Below are 22,095 nucleotides of genomic sequence, written 5' to 3' on the forward strand. Positions count from 1 at the left end.
ATGTATAATCTAATATTTAAGCCTGTTTATGTTTTACAGACTTGGAAAACACTAAACAGACAAATATTTATTCCTTTATGTACTAGGTTCTAAAAAAAGTGTACTCAAAACAAATAAATATTATCTACCAAGTGTTTTATTCCAGTTTCATATAAAAGCACCAGATATTAGATATGTATTATAAATTTCGTCATAGGTGCAAATTTGAGATAAAAACCAAATGATAGAGCATATAGTGAAATATAAATATCTTAGAATAGCTGTATCGAGCGAGGATAAGATAAGGTTATTGATGAGGAAAAAAAGACCTATCGCTGAGGAAGTGAAAAAGTAATTGGCAAACGCAAATGAAATATGCATTACAATCTATCATGATACACATATATTCGTACTGCAGAAACAAGACAATTAATAAACACGTTAAGGGAATCTTAATAATAAGCAAAATTTAACTTTTAATACACAGAAGAAATAATGATATGCAGAAGAAACACAAATTAAAAAACGTTATCCACTTATTGTACGCAAGAGAGATACCTCTAGGAAAAATCAAAACGACCGAAAATATATACCAAAATAACACAATAAAAGTAAAAGCAGAAGAAGAACCAACCGACCCTAATAAAGCTGACAATGAGATAAGACAGGGATATTTCCTGAGTCCTCTATTGTTCAACCTGATTATGGATGAAATAATAAAAAAGTAAGAATTAAAAAAAGATACCAAATGGAAGAAAAACAAATTAAAATTGCTGTGCAAACGACGCAATACTACTCTTTCAAAATGAAGATGATTTACAGCGTGTGCTGTACCAATTCCATATAACTGCCAGAAAATTTAACATGTTAATTTCCCCAAAAGAGACAAAATTCATGGATACAACAGCAAATTTACTAAGATGTTAATTGGAGCTGAAAGGTCAGATAATAGAACAAGTGATGGAGTTTAAATATCTAGCCATCACATTATCTAGCTACGGAAAGCTCGAAACTGAAGTGGAAGATCCAGTGAATAGAGCAAACAGAGCCACAGGCTGACTAAATGAAACAATATGAAGCAATAAAACTATCGGGAAAGAAACGAAAGGCAGAATTTACAAAACAGTCATCAGACCAATGACATACGCGGCAGAAACAAAACCTGACACAGAGAGAACAAAAAGGATATTAGAAACAGCAGAGATGAAAACACTTAGAAAAATTGATGGTAAGACACTATGGGACAGAGCTAGAAGTACAGATATACGACGTAGATGCAAGATGGAGAAGATCAAGAACTGGTTAAGAAATAGAAGAGTAGAATGGAACGATCATATAAGCCGAATGACAACAAATAGAGTAGTAAAGACGGCAAGACGGTCAACCCGTAGGAAGACGATCAGTAGGAAGATCACGAAAACGATGGAACGGCAACTTACTGGAGGCACATTGAAAAATTAAAGTCATGTCTATATAAATAGAAGAAGAAGAAGATACACAGGATAAACATTAAAATTGCTGCAAGAAAGATAAAATAAATCAGTCATATTAATGTAGAATAGCAGAGGACAGAGTGTTTAGAGAAAATAATGAATCAGTCATATTAATGTAGAATAGTAGAGGACAGAGTATTTGTCATAGCTTTGGACAAGTGCCCAATTAAAAAAAGAACACAGGTCGTTCAAAAAAGACGGAACTCTAAAAAGAAAATAGAATAAATTTAAAAAAATAAAAGCATAAACATGTCTTTTCCTACTTTTTTAATATTGAAAATACGTAAATAGAACATTGAATTAAAATGTAATCTTTGATAATCTGTGATAAACCCATCACCTGAACAGTGGCACCGATATATGTAGTTGAAATTGTTTACACTTATTTTAACTGTTTATTTTGTTATTATCTAGATATGAGTTGCGACCGATATCACAAACTTATTTATTTTTCACAAAGAGGCTCTTTAATACCTAAAATTATTACTATACAAATCTGATTCGAAATATCGTCAAAAAGTAATACACGGCATGTAGAATTTAAATTTTTAATAAAAAGTAAAAGATTAGGCATTACTTATGGGATTCAAAGAACGCGCGTTAAGGAAGATTGAAGTACTAATAAGATCACCGCAATCGGGCATACCCCGGGTAATGATTAATTAATTAATCGGCTAATTCTTCAGTCACCCCTTTAATATGATTTTGTCAAATTGGTCCTTTTTAGAACCAACTGTTCTAATAACATATGTCTATAACTGTTAAGGGTATATCTAGAGATCAAGAAACTATACTTAAACTTATCAGACATATGAGCTAAACACGAATGTAACTTATCTCTAGTGCAGGAAACACATATAGGGCCTAACCTAGGGTATTTGGTATATAGCTGATCGCTGAAAACCACATCATAGATATAGACATGCTATTTCTGTCGCAAAAGAAGCAAAGAATAACTTAAAGTAAGAAAGGACAAAACCAGTCAGCCGAGAGAACCTTTTAACGATGTTGAGCTTGGATCCACCATCTACATATTTAATGAAAAATAATACAACTACCGACATTGAGGATCTGAGCACAAAGCTTATTACGAAATCTGGACCAAAAACACTCTACAATGGCTTATCCGCATGATGAACAACTGTATTCAAATTATGGAGATAGCCAAAATTTAGAGACAAGCCAAAGTTGTTACCTTGCTTAAACCTGGCAAAAAAAAGACGGGTACGAAAAATATCCGGTATCAGGGGTGGTATTTTTCAATCTAAATGCCGCTTACGACACCTTAAATTACAGAATATTTCTCCAAAAACTATATGATATCCCCTTAGATAACAAGCTCACTTACATTGTCTGCGTATGCCAACATAAGAAAATATTTTTTGTATCACTCACTGGTAAGAGTAGCAGATGAAGAACGGTCTCGCTTGGGGTAGCATAAAGGCACCTACACTGTATAACATTTACACAAACAAACGATCCATACCGGTAGATACTAGGACGTCTATTATATAGACGAGACACCTATTATTGCACAATAAAAATAAACTATGAATAAATTTTCAGCCAAAACCCCTGAAAAACTCGTGGGTGCTCCTTCAATTTCCTCAACATAGACGTTTTCAAAATAGTTTGTATCACACCGGGTCAGTCATAGATTATTGTTTAAAACTAAAAGGTAAATTGAGGACCAGAAATATTATTCTTCGCAAGCTTGTCAGCTAAAAATGAGGCGCACGTCCTTCCGCCCTTAAAACATAGACGCTTGTACTATATGCTTGTGCTGCCGAATATACCTTGTTAGACAAATTAACCATTCTTTCTTTTTGTGCACACTACTACCCATTTTAACACAAAAATATCTATTGTAGCACTTAACCATATTTATTTTGAGATAACCTTCTATCGAGATATCACATGTAGTACACAAATAAGACCAGAACTAAAATATTAAAAAAGCTTTATACAATATATCGCAATAGATTGAATAAAATAAAAGTAGTTTTTATTAATCAGATGCTTACATAAAATGTACAAAGACACTCACGTAAACAAAATATATTATGAAATTTCTGTAATTAAAAAAAACATCAAGTTCGGCATTGAACTAATAAAATTATATTAAATGAAAAAACAGCATCTTTAAAAATACAGAAAAAATAAAATTTTCTATGCAAGCGAACATTCCATTCAATAATAAGCCCAAATCCTTTTGTATCTTCATACCTGTTTTTTAAAGAACCAGTTACATTTTAGTACGTAGTTATACCAGGTAATATGATATCCTCTGTTACACAGTGTTATGCGTATGACATTCCACTGTCTACAAACAGTAGATAAAAATAAGGAGCCCATATAAACCGTTCAGGGTATATGTTGAAAATATACGGTATAATCGCACAGTTGCCAAACTCTCAGAGCTTAGTTAAACCGATAAACGTATGGTTCAAATATACAATGAAGAAGATCTGAACGACCCCTATAATATATACACGTGAACTAAGCGATATACATTTATGATACAGGGGTATTTACGGGCTCCAAAAATTTTTTATAAATTATTAAACTCTACATGCTGATGAATCGACTGAACCAATATTACGGAATTGTCAAGTGAGCTCCGTATATCGGTATCCACTTGACCACGGAGCTTAATTGAACCTGAATTTTAACATGGGCGGAGTTCACTTAATGCCGTAGATATATATATATATATATATATATATATATATATATATATATATATATATATATATTTATATATATAATATATATATATATATATATATATAATATATTTTTAGAATAAAAAATATGTAAAAAACTTAAGTAAAAAACATTAATTTTCAGGGAACTAAAAAGATCATAAGATGCACTTTCAACAGTATATTATTAGTTAAATTTAATTTTAACTTTAGGTAACATTATTAAATTGATTAAGGTTGAATTATAGTGATATTTAAAAATATAATGAAGTTACCACTCTTAAGCTTCTTAGTTGCTGTCGGTGAAATGAGAGCAACAGGTACAAACCACGCCAACCAACGAGAAAAGACAGTGGCCTTGAGGTCAAAATATGACAGAACAGCAAGGCGTATTTAAATAGTCTACGTTGTAGCTGAATAGCCAGCCAACAGGTGAATATTGATTCAACTTCCAACTTTCTTTATTTTTCCAAGGTCCAAAGTCCAAGGTTTTTTATATACATGTACAATGACCACATGGTCTTTTGCTGTGCTAAGTTTGAGTTAATTTGTAAACTGTATTTAGTTCCAATTAATTGTTTATACAACATAATCTTATAAGGTCCGTTGTCGTAAGCTTCGTTACATATTTAATATCATTGACTGCTACATATTTTTTTGAGGTAACACACTTTTAATAACTTTTCTATGGATGTTTGGTTTTCTATGAACGAATTAAGAACGGCTATGAATAACTATTCTGATGAGCTTTATTAAAGCGAAATACGTATCAATAGATACATAGACGCTTTGAACGTGAAATAAAATCTTTTCTGTCTTTTTCATTTTCTTCGGATCTACTCTGTATGAGTACGAGAAACAAATTCGTTAGGATTTCTGCCTAGATGAATAGACATGTCGTGGAATGCAAATTTTAGATTCCCCATGTCTTCTTTAACATCTTTATCATCGTCTGGTCATGTCTTGCAATTTTTAGAAGGCTCCAGATTAAAGCAGAAATCTGAATTTGTTTCGAAACTATCTTACCGATTTTTCTATCAGATGTCGCTATTGCGTCCATAACGAAGTCATGTTATTGTTACTTCTAATAAGACAGAGAATTTTATTTTTCACGTTAAGAACGGCTATGAATAACTATTCTGATGAGCTTTATTAAAGCGAAATACGTATCAATAGATACATAGACGCTTTGAACGTGAAATAAAATCTTTTCTGTCTTTTTCATTTTCTTCGGATCTACTCTGTATGAGTACGAGAAACAAATTCGTTAGGATTTCTGCCTAGATGAATAGACATGTCGTGGAATGCAAATTTTAGATTCCCCATGTCTTCTTTAACATCTTTATCATCGTCTGGTCATGTCTTGCAATTTTTAGAAGGCTCCAGATTAAAGCAGAAATCTGAATTTGTTTCGAAACTATCTTACCGATTTTTCTATCAGATGTCGCTATTGCGTCCATAACGAAGTCATGTTATTGTTACTTCTAATAAGACAGAGAATTTTATTTTTCACGTTAAGAACGGCTATGAATAACTATTCTGATGAGCTTTATTAAAGCGAAATACGTATCAATAGATACATAGACGCTTTGAACGTGAAATAAAATCTTTTCTGTCTTTTTCATTTTCTTCGGATCTACTCTGTATGAGTACGAGAAACAAATTCGTTAGGATTTCTGCCTAGATGAATAGACATGTCGTGGAATGCAAATTTTAGATTCCCCATGTCTTCTTTAACATCTTTATCATCGTCTGGTCATGTCTTGCAATTTTTAGAAGGCTCCAGATTAAAGCAGAAATCTGAATTTGTTTCGAAACTATCTTACCGATTTTTCTATCAGATGTCGCTATTGCGTCCATAACGAAGTCATGTTATTGTTACTTCTAATAAGACAGAGAATTTTATTTTTCACGTTAAGAACGGCTATGAATAACTATTCTGATGAGCTTTATTAAAGCGAAATACGTATCAATAGATACATAGACGCTTTGAACGTGAAATAAAATCTTTTCTGTCTTTTTCATTTTCTTCGGATCTACTCTGTATGAGTACGAGAAACAAATTCGTTAGGATTTCTGCCTAGATGAATAGACATGTCGTGGAATGCAAATTTTAGATTCCCCATGTCTTCTTTAACATCTTTATCATCGTCTGGTCATGTCTTGCAATTTTTAGAAGGCTCCGGATTAAAGCAGAAATCTGAATTTGTTTCGAAACTATCTTACCGATTTTTCTATCAGATGTCGCTATTGCGTCCATAACGAAGTCATGTTATTGTTACTTCTAATAAGACAGAGAATTTTATTTTTCACGTTAAGAACGGCTATGAATAACTATTCTGATGAGCTTTATTAAAGCGAAATACGTATCAATAGATACATAGACGCTTTGAACGTGAAATAAAATCTTTTCTGTCTTTTTCATTTTCTTCGGATCTACTCTGTATGAGTACGAGAAACAAATTCGTTAGGATTTCTGCCTAGATGAATAGACATGTCGTGGAATGCAAATTTTAGATTCCCCATGTCTTCTTTAACATCTTTATCATCGTCTGGTCATGTCTTGCAATTTTTAGAAGGCTCCAGATTAAAGCAGAAATCTGAATTTGTTTCGAAACTATCTTACCGATTTTTCTATCAGATGTCGCTATTGCGTCCATAACGAAGTCATGTTATTGTTACTTCTAATAAGACAGAGAATTTTATTTTTCACGTTAAGAACGGCTATGAATAACTATTCTGATGAGCTTTATTAAAGCGAAATACGTATCAATAGATACATAGACGCTTTGAACGTGAAATAAAATCTTTTCTGTCTTTTTCATTTTCTTCGGATCTACTCTGTATGAGTACGAGAAACAAATTCGTTAGGATTTCTGCCTAGATGAATAGACATGTCGTGGAATGCAAATTTTAGATTCCCCATGTCTTCTTTAACATCTTTATCATCGTCTGGTCATGTCTTGCAATTTTTAGAAGGCTCCAGATTAAAGCAGAAATCTGAATTTGTTTCGAAACTATCTTACCGATTTTTCTATCAGATGTCGCTATTGCGTCCATAACGAAGTCATGTTATTGTTACTTCTAATAAGACAGAGAATTTTATTTTTCACGTTAAGAACGGCTATGAATAACTATTCTGATGAGCTTTATTAAAGCGAAATACGTATCAATAGATACATAGACGCTTTGAACGTGAAATAAAATCTTTTCTGTCTTTTTCATTTTCTTCGGATCTACTCTGTATGAGTACGAGAAACAAATTCGTTAGGATTTCTGCCTAGATGAATAGACATGTCGTGGAATGCAAATTTTAGATTCCCCATGTCTTCTTTAACATCTTTATCATCGTCTGGTCATGTCTTGCAATTTTTAGAAGGCTCCAGATTAAAGCAGAAATCTGAATTTGTTTCGAAACTATCTTACCGATTTTTCTATCAGATGTCGCTATTGCGTCCATAACGAAGTCATGTTATTGTTACTTCTAATAAGACAGAGAATTTTATTTTTCACGTTAAGAACGGCTATGAATAACTATTCTGATGAGCTTTATTAAAGCGAAATACGTATCAATAGATACATAGACGCTTTGAACGTGAAATAAAATCTTTTCTGTCTTTTTCATTTTCTTCGGATCTACTCTGTATGAGTACGAGAAACAAATTCGTTAGTATTTCTGCCTAGATGAATAGACATGTCGTGGAATGCAAATTTTAGATTCCCCATGTCTTCTTTAACATCTTTATCATCGTCTGGTCATGTCTTGCAATTTTTAGAAGGCTCCAGATTAAAGCAGAAATCTGAATTTGTTTCGAAACTATCTTACCGATTTTTCTATCAGATGTCGCTATTGCGTCCATAACGAAGTCATGTTATTGTTACTTCTAATAAGACAGAGAATTTTATTTTTCGCGTTAAGAACGGCTATGAATAACTATTCTGATGAGCTTTATTAAAGCGAAATACGTATCAATAGATACATAGACGCTTTGAACGTGAAATAAAATCTTTTCTGTCTTTTTCATCTTCTTCGGATCTACTCTGTATGAGTACGAGAAACAAATTCGTTAGGATTTCTGCCTAGATGAATAGACATGTCGTGGAATGCAAATTTTAGATTCCCCATGTCTTCTTTAACATCTTTATCATCGTCTGGTCATGTCTTGCAATTTTTAGAAGGCTCCAGATTAAAGCAGAAATCTGAATTTGTTTCGAAACTATCTTACCGATTTTTCTATCAGATGTCGCTATTGCGTCCATAACGAAGTCATGTTATTGTTACTTCTAATAAGACAGAGAATTTTATTTTTCACGTTAAGACCGGCTATGAATAACTATTCTGATGAGCTTTATTAAAGCGAAATACGTATCAATAGATACATAGACGCTTTGAACGTGAAATAAAATCTTTTCTGTCTTTTTCATTTTCTTCGGATCTACTCTGTATGAGTACGAGAAACAAATTCGTTAGGATTTCTGCCTAGATGAATAGACATGTCGTGGAATGCAAATTTTAGATTCCCCATGTCTTCTTTAACATCTTTATCATCGTCTGGTCATGTCTTGCAATTTTTAGAAGGCTCCAGATTAAAGCAGAAATCTGAATTTGTTTCGAAACTATCTTACCGATTTTTCTATCAGATGTCGCTATTGCGTCCATAACGAAGTCATGTTATTGTTACTTCTAATAAGACAGAGAATTTTATTTTTCACGTTAAGAACGGCTATGAATAACTATTCTGATGAGCTTTATTAAAGCGAAATACGTATCAATAGATACATAGACGCTTTGAACGTGAAATAAAATCTTTTCTGTCTTTTTCATTTTCTTCGGATCTACTCTGTATGAGTACGAGAAACAAATTCGTTAGGATTTCTGCCGAGATAAATAGACATGTCGTGGAATGCAAATTTTAGATTCCCCATGTCTTCTTTAACATCTTTATCATCGTCTGGTCATGTCTTGCAATTTTTAGAAGGCTCCAGATTAAAGCAGAAATCTGAATTTGTTTCGAAACTATCTTACCGATTTTTCTATCAGATGTCGCTATTGCGTCCATAACGAAGTCATGTTATTGTTACTTCTAATAAGACAGAGAATTTTATTTTTCACGTTAAGAACGGCTATGAATAACTATTCTGATGAGCTTTATTAAAGCGAAATACGTATCAATAGATACATAGACGCTTTGAACGTGAAATAAAATCTTTTCTGTCTTTTTCATTTTCTTCGGATCTACTCTGTATGAGTACGAGAAACAAATTCGTTAGGATTTCTGCCTAGATGAATAGACATGTCGTGGAATGCAAATTTTAGATTCCCCATGTCTTCTTTAACATCTTTATCATCGTCTGGTCATGTCTTGCAATTTTTAGAAGGCTCCAGATTAAAGCAGAAATCTGAATTTGTTTCGAAACTATCTTACCGATTTTTCTATCAGATGTCGCTATTGCGTCCATAACGAAGTCATGTTATTGTTACTTCTAATAAGACAGAGAATTTTATTTTTCACGTTAAGAACGGCTATGAATAACTATTCTGATGAGCTTTATTAAAGCGAAATACGTATCAATAGATACATAGACGCTTTGAACGTGAAATAAAATCTTTTCTGTCTTTTTCATTTTCTTCGGATCTACTCTGTATGAGTACGAGAAACAAATTCGTTAGGATTTCTGCCTAGATGAATAGACATGTCGTGGAATGCAAATTTTAGATTCCCCATGTCTTCTTTAACATCTTTATCATCGTCTGGTCATGTCTTGCAATTTTTAGAAGGCTCCAGATTAAAGCAGAAATCTGAATTTGTTTCGAAACTATCTTACCGATTTTTCTATCAGATGTCGCTATTGCGTCCATAACGAAGTCATGTTATTGTTACTTCTAATAAGACAGAGAATTTTATTTTTCACGTTAAGAACGGCTATGAATAACTATTCTGATGAGCTTTATTAAAGCGAAATACGTATCAATAGATACATAGACGCTTTGAACGTGAAATAAAATCTTTTCTGTCTTTTTCATTTTCTTCGGATCTACTCTGTATGAGTACGAGAAACAAATTCGTTAGGATTTCTGCCTAGATGAATAGAAATGTCGTGGAATGCAAATTTTAGATTCCCCATGTCTTCTTTAACATCTTTATCATCGTCTGGTCATGTCTTGCAATTTTTAGAAGGCTCCAGATTAAAGCAGAAATCTGAATTTGTTTCGAAACTATCTTACCGATTTTTCTATCAGATGTCGCTATTGCGTCCATAACGAAGTCATGTTATTGTTACTTCTAATAAGACAGAGAATTTTATTTTTCACGTTAAGAACGGCTATGAATAACTATTCTGATGAGCTTTATTAAAGCGAAATACGTATCAATAGATACATAGACGCTTTGAACGTGAAATAAAATCTTTTCTGTCTTTTTCATTTTCTTCGGATCTACTCTGTATGAGTACGAGAAACAAATTCGTTAGGATTTCTGCCTAGATGAATAGACATGTCGTGGAATGCAAATTTTAGATTCCCCATGTCTTCTTTAACATCTTTATCATCGTCTGGTCATGTCTTGCAATTTTTAGAAGGCTCCAGATTAAAGCAGAAATCTGAATTTGTTTCGAAACTATCTTACCGATTTTTCTATCAGATGTCGCTATTGCGTCCATAACGAAGTCATGTTATTGTTACTTCTAATAAGACAGAGAATTTTATTTTTCACGTTAAGAACGGCTATGAATAACTATTCTGATGAGCTTTATTAAAGCGAAATACGTATCAATAGATACATAGACGCTTTGAACGTGAAATAAAATCTTTTCTGTCTTTTTCATTTTCTTCGGATCTACTCTGTATGAGTACGAGAAACAAATTCGTTAGTATTTCTGCCTAGATGAATAGACATGTCGTGGAATGCAAATTTTAGATTCCCCATGTCTTCTTTAACATCTTTATCATCGTCTGGTCATGTCTTGCAATTTTTAGAAGGCTCCAGATTAAAGCAGAAATCTGAATTTGTTTCGAAACTATCTTACCGATTTTTCTATCAGATGTCGCTATTGCGTCCATAACGAAGTCATGTTATTGTTACTTCTAATAAGACAGAGAATTTTATTTTTCACGTTAAGAACGGCTATGAATAACTATTCTGATGAGCTTTATTAAAGCGAAATACGTATCAATGGATACATAGACGCTTTGAACGTGAAATAAAATCTTTTCTGTCTTTTTCATTTTCTTCGGATCTACTCTGTATGAGTACGAGAAACAAATTCGTTAGGATTTCTGCCTAGATGAATAGACATGTCGTGGAATGCAAATTTTAGATTCCCCATGTCTTCTTTAACATCTTTATCATCGTCTGGTCATGTCTTGCAATTTTTAGAAGGCTCCAGATTAAAGCAGAAATCTGAATTTGTTTCGAAACTATCTTACCGATTTTTCTATCAGATGTCGCTATTGCGTCCATAACGAAGTCATGTTATTGTTACTTCTAATAAGACAGAGAATTTTATTTTTCACGTTAAGAACGGCTATGAATAACTATTCTGATGAGCTTTATTAAAGCGAAATACGTATCAATAGATACATAGACGCTTTGAACGTGAAATAAAATCTTTTCTGTCTTTTTCATTTTCTTCGGATCTACTCTGTATGAGTACGAGAAACAAATTCGTTAGGATTTCTGCCTAGATGAATAGACATGTCGTGGAATGCAAATTTTAGATTCCCCATGTCTTCTTTAACATCTTTATCATCGTCTGGTCATGTCTTGCAATTTTTAGAAGGCTCCAGATTAAAGCAGAAATCTGAATTTGTTTCGAAACTATCTTACCGATTTTTCTATCAGATGTCGCTATTGCGTCCATAACGAAGTCATGTTATTGTTACTTCTAATAAGACAGAGAATTTTATTTTTCACGTTAAGAACGGCTATGAATAACTATTCTGATGAGCTTTATTAAAGCGAAATACGTATCAATAGATACATAGACGCTTTGAACGTGAAATAAAATCTTTTCTGTCTTTTTCATTTTCTTCGGATCTACTCTGTATGAGTACGAGAAACAAATTCGTTAGGATTTCTGCCTAGATGAATAGACATGTCGTGGAATGCAAATTTTAGATTCCCCATGTCTTCTTTAACATCTTTATCATCGTCTGGTCATGTCTTGCAATTTTTAGAAGGCTCCAGATTAAAGCAGAAATCTGAATTTGTTTCGAAACTATCTTACCGATTTTTCTATCAGATGTCGCTATTGCGTCCATAACGAAGTCATGTTATTGTTACTTCTAATAAGACAGAGAATTTTATTTTTCACGTTAAGAACGGCTATGAATAACTATTCTGATGAGCTTTATTAAAGCGAAATACGTATCAATAGATACATAGACGCTTTGAACGTGAAATAAAATCTTTTCTGTCTTTTTCATTTTCTTCGGATCTACTCTGTATGAGTACGAGAAACAAATTCGTTAAGATTTCTGCCTAGATGAATAGACATGTCGTGGAATGCAAATTTTAGATTCCCCATGTCTTCTTTAACATCTTTATCATCGTCTGGTCATGTCTTGCAATTTTTAGAAGGCTCCAGATTAAAGCAGAAATCTGAATTTGTTTCGAAACTATCTTACCGATTTTTCTATCAGATGTCGCTATTGCGTCCATAACGAAGTCATGTTATTGTTACTTCTAATAAGACAGAGAATTTTATTTTTCACGTTAAGAACGGCTATGAATAACTATTCTGATGAGCTTTATTAAAGCGAAATACGTATCAATAGATACATAGACGCTTTGAACGTGAAATAAAATCTTTTCTGTCTTTTTCATTTTCTTCGGATCTACTCTGTATGAGTACGAGAAACAAATTCGTTAGGATTTCTGCCTAGATGAATAGACATGTCGTGGAATGCAAATTTTAGATTCCCCATGTCTTCTTTAACATCTTTATCATCGTCTGGTCATGTCTTGCAATTTTTAGAAGGCTCCAGATTAAAGCAGAAATCTGAATTTGTTTCGAAACTATCTTACCGATTTTTCTATCAGATGTCGCTATTGCGTCCATAACGAAGTCATGTTATTGTTACTTCTAATAAGACAGAGAATTTTATTTTTCACGTTAAGAACGGCTATGAATAACTATTCTGATGAGCTTTATTAAAGCGAAATACGTATCAATAGATACATAGACGCTTTGAACGTGAAATAAAATCTTTTCTGTCTTTTTCATTTTCTTCGGATCTACTCTGTATGAGTACGAGAAACAAATTCGTTAGGATTTCTGCCTAGATGAATAGACATGTCGTGGAATGCAAATTTTAGATTCCCCATGTCTTCTTTAACATCTTTATCATCGTCTGGTCATGTCTTGCAATTTTTAGAAGGCTCCAGATTAAAGCAGAAATCTGAATTTGTTTCGAAACTATCTTACCGATTTTTCTATCAGATGTCGCTATTGCGTCCATAACGAAGTCATGTTATTGTTACTTCTAATAAGACAGAGAATTTTATTTTTCACGTTAAGAACGGCTATGAATAACTATTCTGATGAGCTTTATTAAAGCGAAATACGTATCAATAGATACATAGACGCTTTGAACGTGAAATAAAATCTTTTCTGTCTTTTTCATTTTCTTCGGATCTACTCTGTATGAGTACGAGAAACAAATTCGTTAGGATTTCTGCCTAGATGAATAGACATGTCGTGGAATGCAAATTTTAGATTCCCCATGTCTTCTTTAACATCTTTATCATCGTCTGGTCATGTCTTGCAATTTTTAGAAGGCTCCAGATTAAAGCAGAAATCTGAATTTGTTTCGAAACTATCTTACCGATTTTTCTATCAGATGTCGCTATTGCGTCCATAACGAAGTCATGTTATTGTTACTTCTAATAAGACAGAGAATTTTATTTTTCACGTTAAGAACGGCTATGAATAACTATTCTGATGAGCTTTATTAAAGCGAAATACGTATCAATAGATACATAGACGCTTTGAACGTGAAATAAAATCTTTTCTGTCTTTTTCATTTTCTTCGGATCTACTCTGTATGAGTACGAGAAACAAATTCGTTAGGATTTCTGCCTAGATGAATAGACATGTCGTGGAATGCAAATTTTAGATTCCCCATGTCTTCTTTAACATCTTTATCATCGTCTGGTCATGTCTTGCAATTTTTAGAAGGCTCCAGATTAAAGCAGAAATCTGAATTTGTTTCGAAACTATCTTACCGATTTTTCTATCAGATGTCGCTATTGCGTCCATAACGAAGTCATGTTATTGTTACTTCTAATAAGACAGAGAATTTTATTTTTCACGTTAAGAACGGCTATGAATAACTATTCTGATGAGCTTTATTAAAGCGAAATACGTATCAATAGATACATAGACGCTTTGAACGTGAAATAAAATCTTTTCTGTCTTTTTCATTTTCTTCGGATCTACTCTGTATGAGTACGAGAAACAAATTCGTTAGGATTTCTGCCTAGATGAATAGACATGTCGTGGAATGCAAATTTTAGATTCCCCATGTCTTCTTTAACATCTTTATCATCGTCTGGTCATGTCTTGCAATTTTTAGAAGGCTCCAGATTAAAGCAGAAATCTGAATTTGTTTCGAAACTATCTTACCGATTTTTCTATCAGATGTCGCTATTGCGTCCATAACGAAGTCATGTTATTGTTACTTCTAATAAGACAGAGAATTTTATTTTTCACGTTAAGAACGGCTATGAATAACTATTCTGATGAGCTTTATTAAAGCGAAATACGTATCAATAGATACATAGACGCTTTGAACGTGAAATAAAATCTTTTCTGTCTTTTTCATAAATTTTTAGTCTTTATTTCTAACATACATCCAGTTGAAGAGCTTCAATTGGAGTCCAAGTTTAAAAAGTTCACAAAATTACATATTTGATAACTGTCATAACAGACCATCTAGATTCAGACATAGAAATAAAATAGTATAGCTATGACTAAAACTACGTCTATGAAAGTGAAGACATTTCTTTGCAATAATCATCTCAGTTTAAAACTAAGACAAAGAATGGTAAAGTGCTATATTTGCTCTATACTTTTGTATGGAACAGAAGTGTGGACACTAAAAGTATCAAATATGAACGGAATTGCAGCATTGGAAATGTAGATTTATAGACAGATGCTGAAGATACCTTGGACAACAAAAGAAACAACTAATGAAGAAGTACTAGGGAGAGTCAACAAGGAGAATTACCGAAGACTGTTAAACACCGGAAAATTCCTGGCAATCCTTAATGGTAATATAGAAGGTCGTACAGGTGTAAGCAAAAAACAGATTTCTTGGTTAAAAACATTCGTGAATGGTGTTCGCCAACGTTGGATAAGAAGAAGAAGGAATTAAACTTAGTAAGTGATAATAATATTAAAGAGAAAGTAAAGGAACAAGAGGCAAATGAAAGCAGAGCACCTGTTTGCCTTAACGACACAATATGGAGAAATATACACTTAAAACAAAAACAAAAGCGCAAATATACAAGTCTAATCTATCTATCTAATTTACCATAACATATACAACAGAAATAAGATTAGATATAAGCACGACAAGAAGATATTTTAAAAACAAATAAAATCGGAATCCTAAGAAGAATAACCGAAAACACACTAATAGATAAAACAAGGAGTTAAGAGATCTATACTGAATAAAAAACATTAATGAATGTGGGCCAGGAAGCAAAACAGACGATCCATAACAGTCGAATGGCAGAGAACAGAGTAATTAGGATAGTTAATTGGCATTACCAGGCAAGTTGTTTAAATAAAAAAGAAGCAGACAATGAAAGAATTTTGATGGTTATTTCTGGTGTACTTCTGTTTGTTATTTGATACAGTTTTTATATTTGAATCGGTCATTTCGAAAACAACGTAAGTCCATATTTGGGGTAAAATGACTTTTCGACGCCTTGATGATTTCAAGACTGAAATCAACCATGCCGCGCAAAAACTGTTTACTGTTCAAAAGAATATATGGCAGGTCGGTATGTTTTTCGGTCAGTTCGAAAACAACGCATGTCATTTACTTGTGTAGTTTTCATTATGGAGTGTGAAAACGTCGTTGCACTGAAAAGAGTAAAATGTATTAGAAATTCAGAAGATTATATCGAAAATGTGATTAAAATAGCTAGAGTTGGAGGCGTGCAAAACACTAACAATCTTAAAAAGTTTGTTCCAAAACGAGTAACTGGTAAAAACTGCAGGATAGTTTATTGTGTGTCATGTTTTTATGTTTTCTGTTGCTTGTTTATGTTATGTTGATCGAAGATGCAAAAAAATGCTTCATCCGCATCTGTGAGCAAAATCAGTTAAATATAATTAAGTATATGAGCAAATTGGATACCAAAAATAAACAAGACACGTATCTTCAAGGTCAAATTAATTTCAAACCGATTTTAAAATGGCGATCATACAAAATCACTAATAATTGTATAATCATACCTTTTTGTATTTCGCGCTAGTGTATGGTATGTGACATCAAGTTTTTAAAAAAGTATTCGCAAGTATACATGATAGTGTTACCATATACAGCACACCTCATCCCGATGGTACAGGTCATGGTGGCTTGGCGATAATCATCCGCAGCTGCATATCACATCATGTATTGCCGAAATATGCAACAAAAAATACAAGCAGCAATAGTTCAAGTCAATGCACTTTAACATATCTGCAATGTATAGTCCACCTCGTCACGCAATCTACACAGATGATTACAAAGCCTTCTTTCAATTCCTTGGCAGCAAATTCGTAGCCGAAGGAGACTGGAATGCGAAACACATACACTGGGGCTCAAGACTCACAACAACAAAAGGTCGTAATTTTCTAAAAGCAATGACCGACAACAACTATGATCCCTACGTACTGGCCGAGTGACCCCAGAAAACTTCCAGATCTGCTGGACTACTACATAAGCAAAGGAGTGCCCAGAAACAACTGCCTAATAGAATTCAGCCATGATATCTCATCGAATCATACACCGGTTATTATGAGCCTGAGTACAACAGTTATAAACAGCCCAACACCTCCTCGACTCACGTCAAAAAACACCAACTGGGAAGATTTTGAATCATACCTAGAAGAAAACACCAATCTTAATCTGCGGCTCAAATCTACACATGACATAGATACTGCAGCTCAATACTTCACCACACTTGAACGCAAACAAACACATACCACAAATGTTCCCCTGCACATTCGCCAACTCATTGCTGATAAACGTCGTGCGAGGAGAACCTGACAAAGATCTAGAAACAACATAGATCTACGTATATTTAATACACTATGTAGGCAACTTAAAGTAGCCATCAAACAACGAAATCTACGACCATTACATTACAAACCTTACAGCAAATGACCAGACATGATGAAAGGCGACTAAGAAGCTTCACACACGACTATTCCTCCCATCCATAAACCAAATGGCGGGTGGGCCTGTTTCAACAAAGAAAAAGCGGATGTCTATGCTGAACATCTTACAAACGAATTTCAAACAGAGCCAGCAGACCCTGATGAAGAAGTGGACGAACTAATTAGCGCAGCATGTCAAATGTCCCTCCCAATTAAAAGTTTTACTCCTGTAGAAGCCAGGAAAGAAATAAACAAACTCAATTCACGAAACGCCCCAAGTTATGATTTAATCTCGGCACAAGTACTAAAACAACTTCCTCGCAAGAGCATTACTTTGCTAACAGTTATTATTTAACCACATGCTAAGCGTATCATACTTTCCAATAATATGGAAATTTACAGAGGTTATTATGATCCTCAGGCCAGGAAAGAGCCCAATGAAGTAACATTTTATCGACCCATCAGACTACTCCCAACCGTAAGCAAAGTTTTGGAAAGATTCCTGCTACAAAGAATATACGCAGATATCGTGAATTCCTAACACTAATTCCAAAATATCAGTTTGATTTTCGGGAAAATCACTCCACTAGTCCATCTAAGGATAAATGAAATATCTAGATAGACTAATAATACTACAATCGCTTTCTTTGCTGACGACGTAGCAATAATAGCTGTAAATGAAGATCCCATACAAGTATCACAAAATCTTCAACATCATCTGAACATACTCAGTGATTGGTATACGAAATAAAGAACAAAAGTAATTAAAACAAAATCAACTCAAATAACATTTACCAACTGTCACAACATATGCCCACCTGTAAGGATAGAAAATATAAGAATACCAACAGTAACAGACGCTAGATAACTTGGCGTCCATCTTGACCAACGTTTCACTTAAAAGAAATATATTGAGACTAAAAGAAGGCAGCTCGACTTAAAATTTCGGCAAATGTATTGGCTCTTTAGACGTAAATCAAAACTTAACATCATGCACCATGGTACGTAAGTAATCAAACACTTCACTCCGACTTAAAGATTTCTTTCATCAGAGAAGAAATCCATCGAGCCACGGAGTCACAAAATGAACGTACCATTCACCATGAAAATGAGCTAGTAAGGGAATTATTTAACAATGGCCCAGCTATAAAACCTGACCCCAATATCTACTTCAAAACTAAACTAAACATTAGATGTCTCCTTCACGCGCAAAACCTGTAACACATTTACTTAATACTCTGTAATGAGATAGATTGTAAATAAACTTAATTACATATATATATATATATATATATATATATATATATATATATATATATATATATATATATATATATATATAAGTATACATGCTATTCATATGGAACGGATTCGCTGATTGTGCAATTTGAAAAAAATATCTAAAGCGCCCAAGGATATGTGGGGGTGTATGGAAGGTTCAAGAAGCAATAAAATATCTTCAGAACACGTGCTTAAAATTCGTCAGCACATTAAATCTCTTATTTTGTGAATCATTATTGTTGATTTTTAGGAGAAATTTGAAATCCTGCTCTGAACGAAAACGCAGAACCTGCAATTAACGTAGAACTTTAAATTTATAAAAGAAGGACACAGAAATTTTATAGAAAACTAAATGCCATTGAGTAGCTCTCCAGAAAACCAAACTGATGTGGTTGGCATTTGCTTTAATTAGAGGCAGAATGTGCAAAATTTAGCAAAATATCCAGGAAATTCGAGATTGCAAAAGTTGGTGGCCTATATGGTACAAAAAGGTAAAATCAGCAAAAATAAAGATACCAAAGGCTCAAAAGACTCAATTAGTTCATTTTCTCGAAATTTAATATGCTTATATTTTCTTCAGAATATGCTGGCAATTGCAAAGCGTACAATTTGCTAGATCGTTTTATTTTGCATATTTTCGTTGTTAGAAGTTCATCTCAACTATCTGCTAAGCTGCAAAGCCCTGCATATTCAGCAAACAGAATTCCAATAAATAAAACAAATTATTAACATTAAGAAGATGAATTTATTTGCAATCTTTTAGAATGATTTGTGTAACTGGCCCACAACTAGTTCAGATGCAGATGCGTTGTGAGTTCTTTGTTTGTTTCAGTATCAAATATGAATGTGTAAGTTTATAAGTTTAAAACATAGAAATTTTGTGTAGTATTTTAATAATATAAAATACGTACATAATATATCAAGTTTATATGAATTTTGACTGTTTCTTACTTAAAATAAAGAAAATTTGAGTACACATATTAAAAATTATTGTTTATTTCGAACATAACATGAAGTCCGCAAAATTAAAAACTTAATATCAAAGGAACTAAGTAATATTTAGTCTTTTTTTGTCTTTCAGATATATGCTTTTGTAACCAATAATCCCTATATAAAATATAGTATTTTCTTAAAATAACCAACTATTAATGAAAAGATTTTTACGTTTCCTGAAAAATTTACATATTGTGACATCTTTTGTTTTCGAATATATTCAATAAAATTTGTGGTGAAAATTTAAAGATTTTCTATTTCTATTTGAAAAGATATTTAAAACAATATTGAAGTGCTTCAATACACAAGTTTAGAATAAAGTTAATTTTTTGGGAGAGTTATAACGGAAAAATGCTAGTAGAAAATGATTTAAAAAATATTCTTTTGGAATATTTACTAACAGACTTCTAAACTTCCATTCTTCTAATATATTATATATTTCTTCTAATATGTTATAATATTTAATTACTACTCGTTTCGTAAATAAAAATGCATAAGATCTTAAGAAATTAATTGTTTAAAAGTGTAAAATTAAAACACATTGATGCAATAACATAAATAAAATGTAATTTTGAATGCCATGAATAAATATCGTGAGAAGGAAAAAATGTATCCTTTAAAAATCACTGTGAAACTGGGTACTTTGAACACTTCCATAAAAAACTAAAAGTTAAAGACTTACCCGAAAATATTGTATCACTTTTATACTCATTCACATTTACCACATTAGAGTTACACAATTTAATTGATATACTATAAAAATTTATTATCAATACAAACCTGACACTGCTGCCAAAATTTGCGGAAATGTCCCGTGGAATTTATCGGTTACACTCCCTGGCAGCAGCATTGTTGAAGAAAGATTACAAAGAAGTATGACTCTCTATAGGTACTACTTGAAGTAGCTATTATTGACGCAATAGCCTTGACTCTGCTGAAAACTGCAAGACTGAAACCAATTTTGTCGAAGTATCTACACTGCAATTTAAATAATTGGTTCTAACAGTATTACTTACTTTAAAGTAATAATATTTTTTGCACGTGTTTTATTTATCATATTTATATATGTAACTTTTTATATATTATATTATTAAAATGTTTAAAAATACAATTTAATGTAAATCGTATGAAACACAACCAGACTAATTTATTAAAAGTACATGCATAATTAAGCAAGTAAAAATTTTCTGATATGTAATTGGAAATAAGTAAATAATTCTAATTATAAATATGTGGTATTACATAAGTAAAAAGGACAATTTTATTACTCCCGCTTACCTATGAACTTATATGAATTATATAATTTGTACTATTCCTTATGCTAGTCTTCTCAAAACCCACTTTGGGTTTTTGCCACGTCAGTATTTTTTTCATTCGGTTTTTATAGCGTGATGGCCTTTCTATTCCTATTTTATATTCTCGCCTATCATTCCAATCTCCAGCCAGCTTTAGTTTTCTTTTTTTCTTCTTTAACTCGGTACCCTTCTCCCATATTAGCGGGCGAGACTCTCGTATTTGGTCGTATTTGGTCGGATATTTGTTTCAGTTTTGAATTTTTTACAGATGTTCTCCAGAAATCAATCAATAAGAAAAATAAGCGGCGTTCTAAATATTTGTTTAGTTGTCACGATTCGCATATGGTATAATACTTTTAAATATTGAGATAAAGAGGAAGTAGTTGTTTCTTTTCTTTAACATAAGACGAGAACCAAAACTTATATATTAGTTAATTATAAAAGACTCCGATAAATTAATCTTCGTCGAAGCATGGTATAGTTCGATGTTGATGTAATAGTAGACTGCGAGTTAAGTATTTTTATTTTATTTGAGCACAGATGATTTTTACAAACATTTTTATTACAATGATTCTTGAAAATTTAGTTTAAACAGTACTATGTTGACTGAAGTATTTTATTGTGTACGATAACTAAGGGAGATATGAGATAATATGCGTGTAATTGAGGAATTGGGAGTATGAGATAATTCTGATCTTTTACGGGCAAAAACTAGTCCTATATAGAGATTTTATGCGAGGAGAGAATTTTTACTGTCTTTTTATGGCTTTGTATTTAGTCAATTTTTAGTCGACAAGAATTGATGCTTGCCTCTCAGAAATAGCAGAGAAAACGAACAGCTGAAACTTAAAATCCAGAAAATAGAATCTGCTTATGCAGAAAATATCCCCATAGAGCTTGCTCATATGAAACGTAGGGAAAAATGGTTTTTATTGGGTGTTCCGAAAAATAATACAGAATTTGATGACGTTGGGG

The 22,095-nt window shown here is 32.7% G+C and overlaps 1 protein-coding gene across 1 annotated transcript in view; it reads right to left on the reverse strand.

The window, feature by feature from the left end:
* LOC140443514 (facilitated trehalose transporter Tret1-like) overlaps positions 1–20,808 on the reverse strand; it is a 65,833-nt gene extending 45,025 nt beyond the window's left edge. Inside the window, exon 1 of the mRNA XM_072534826.1 lies at positions 20,606–20,808. Coding sequence (XP_072390927.1) covers positions 20,606–20,675 — 70 coding nt within the window. The 5' untranslated portion in view covers positions 20,676–20,808. The remainder of the gene's footprint in view (positions 1–20,605) is intronic.
* Between the last annotated feature and the right edge of the window lie 1,287 nt (positions 20,809–22,095).

Source organism: Diabrotica undecimpunctata, chromosome 6 (genome assembly GCF_040954645.1).
Source record: "Diabrotica undecimpunctata isolate CICGRU chromosome 6, icDiaUnde3, whole genome shotgun sequence".
Taxonomy (NCBI): domain Eukaryota; kingdom Metazoa; phylum Arthropoda; class Insecta; order Coleoptera; family Chrysomelidae; genus Diabrotica; species Diabrotica undecimpunctata.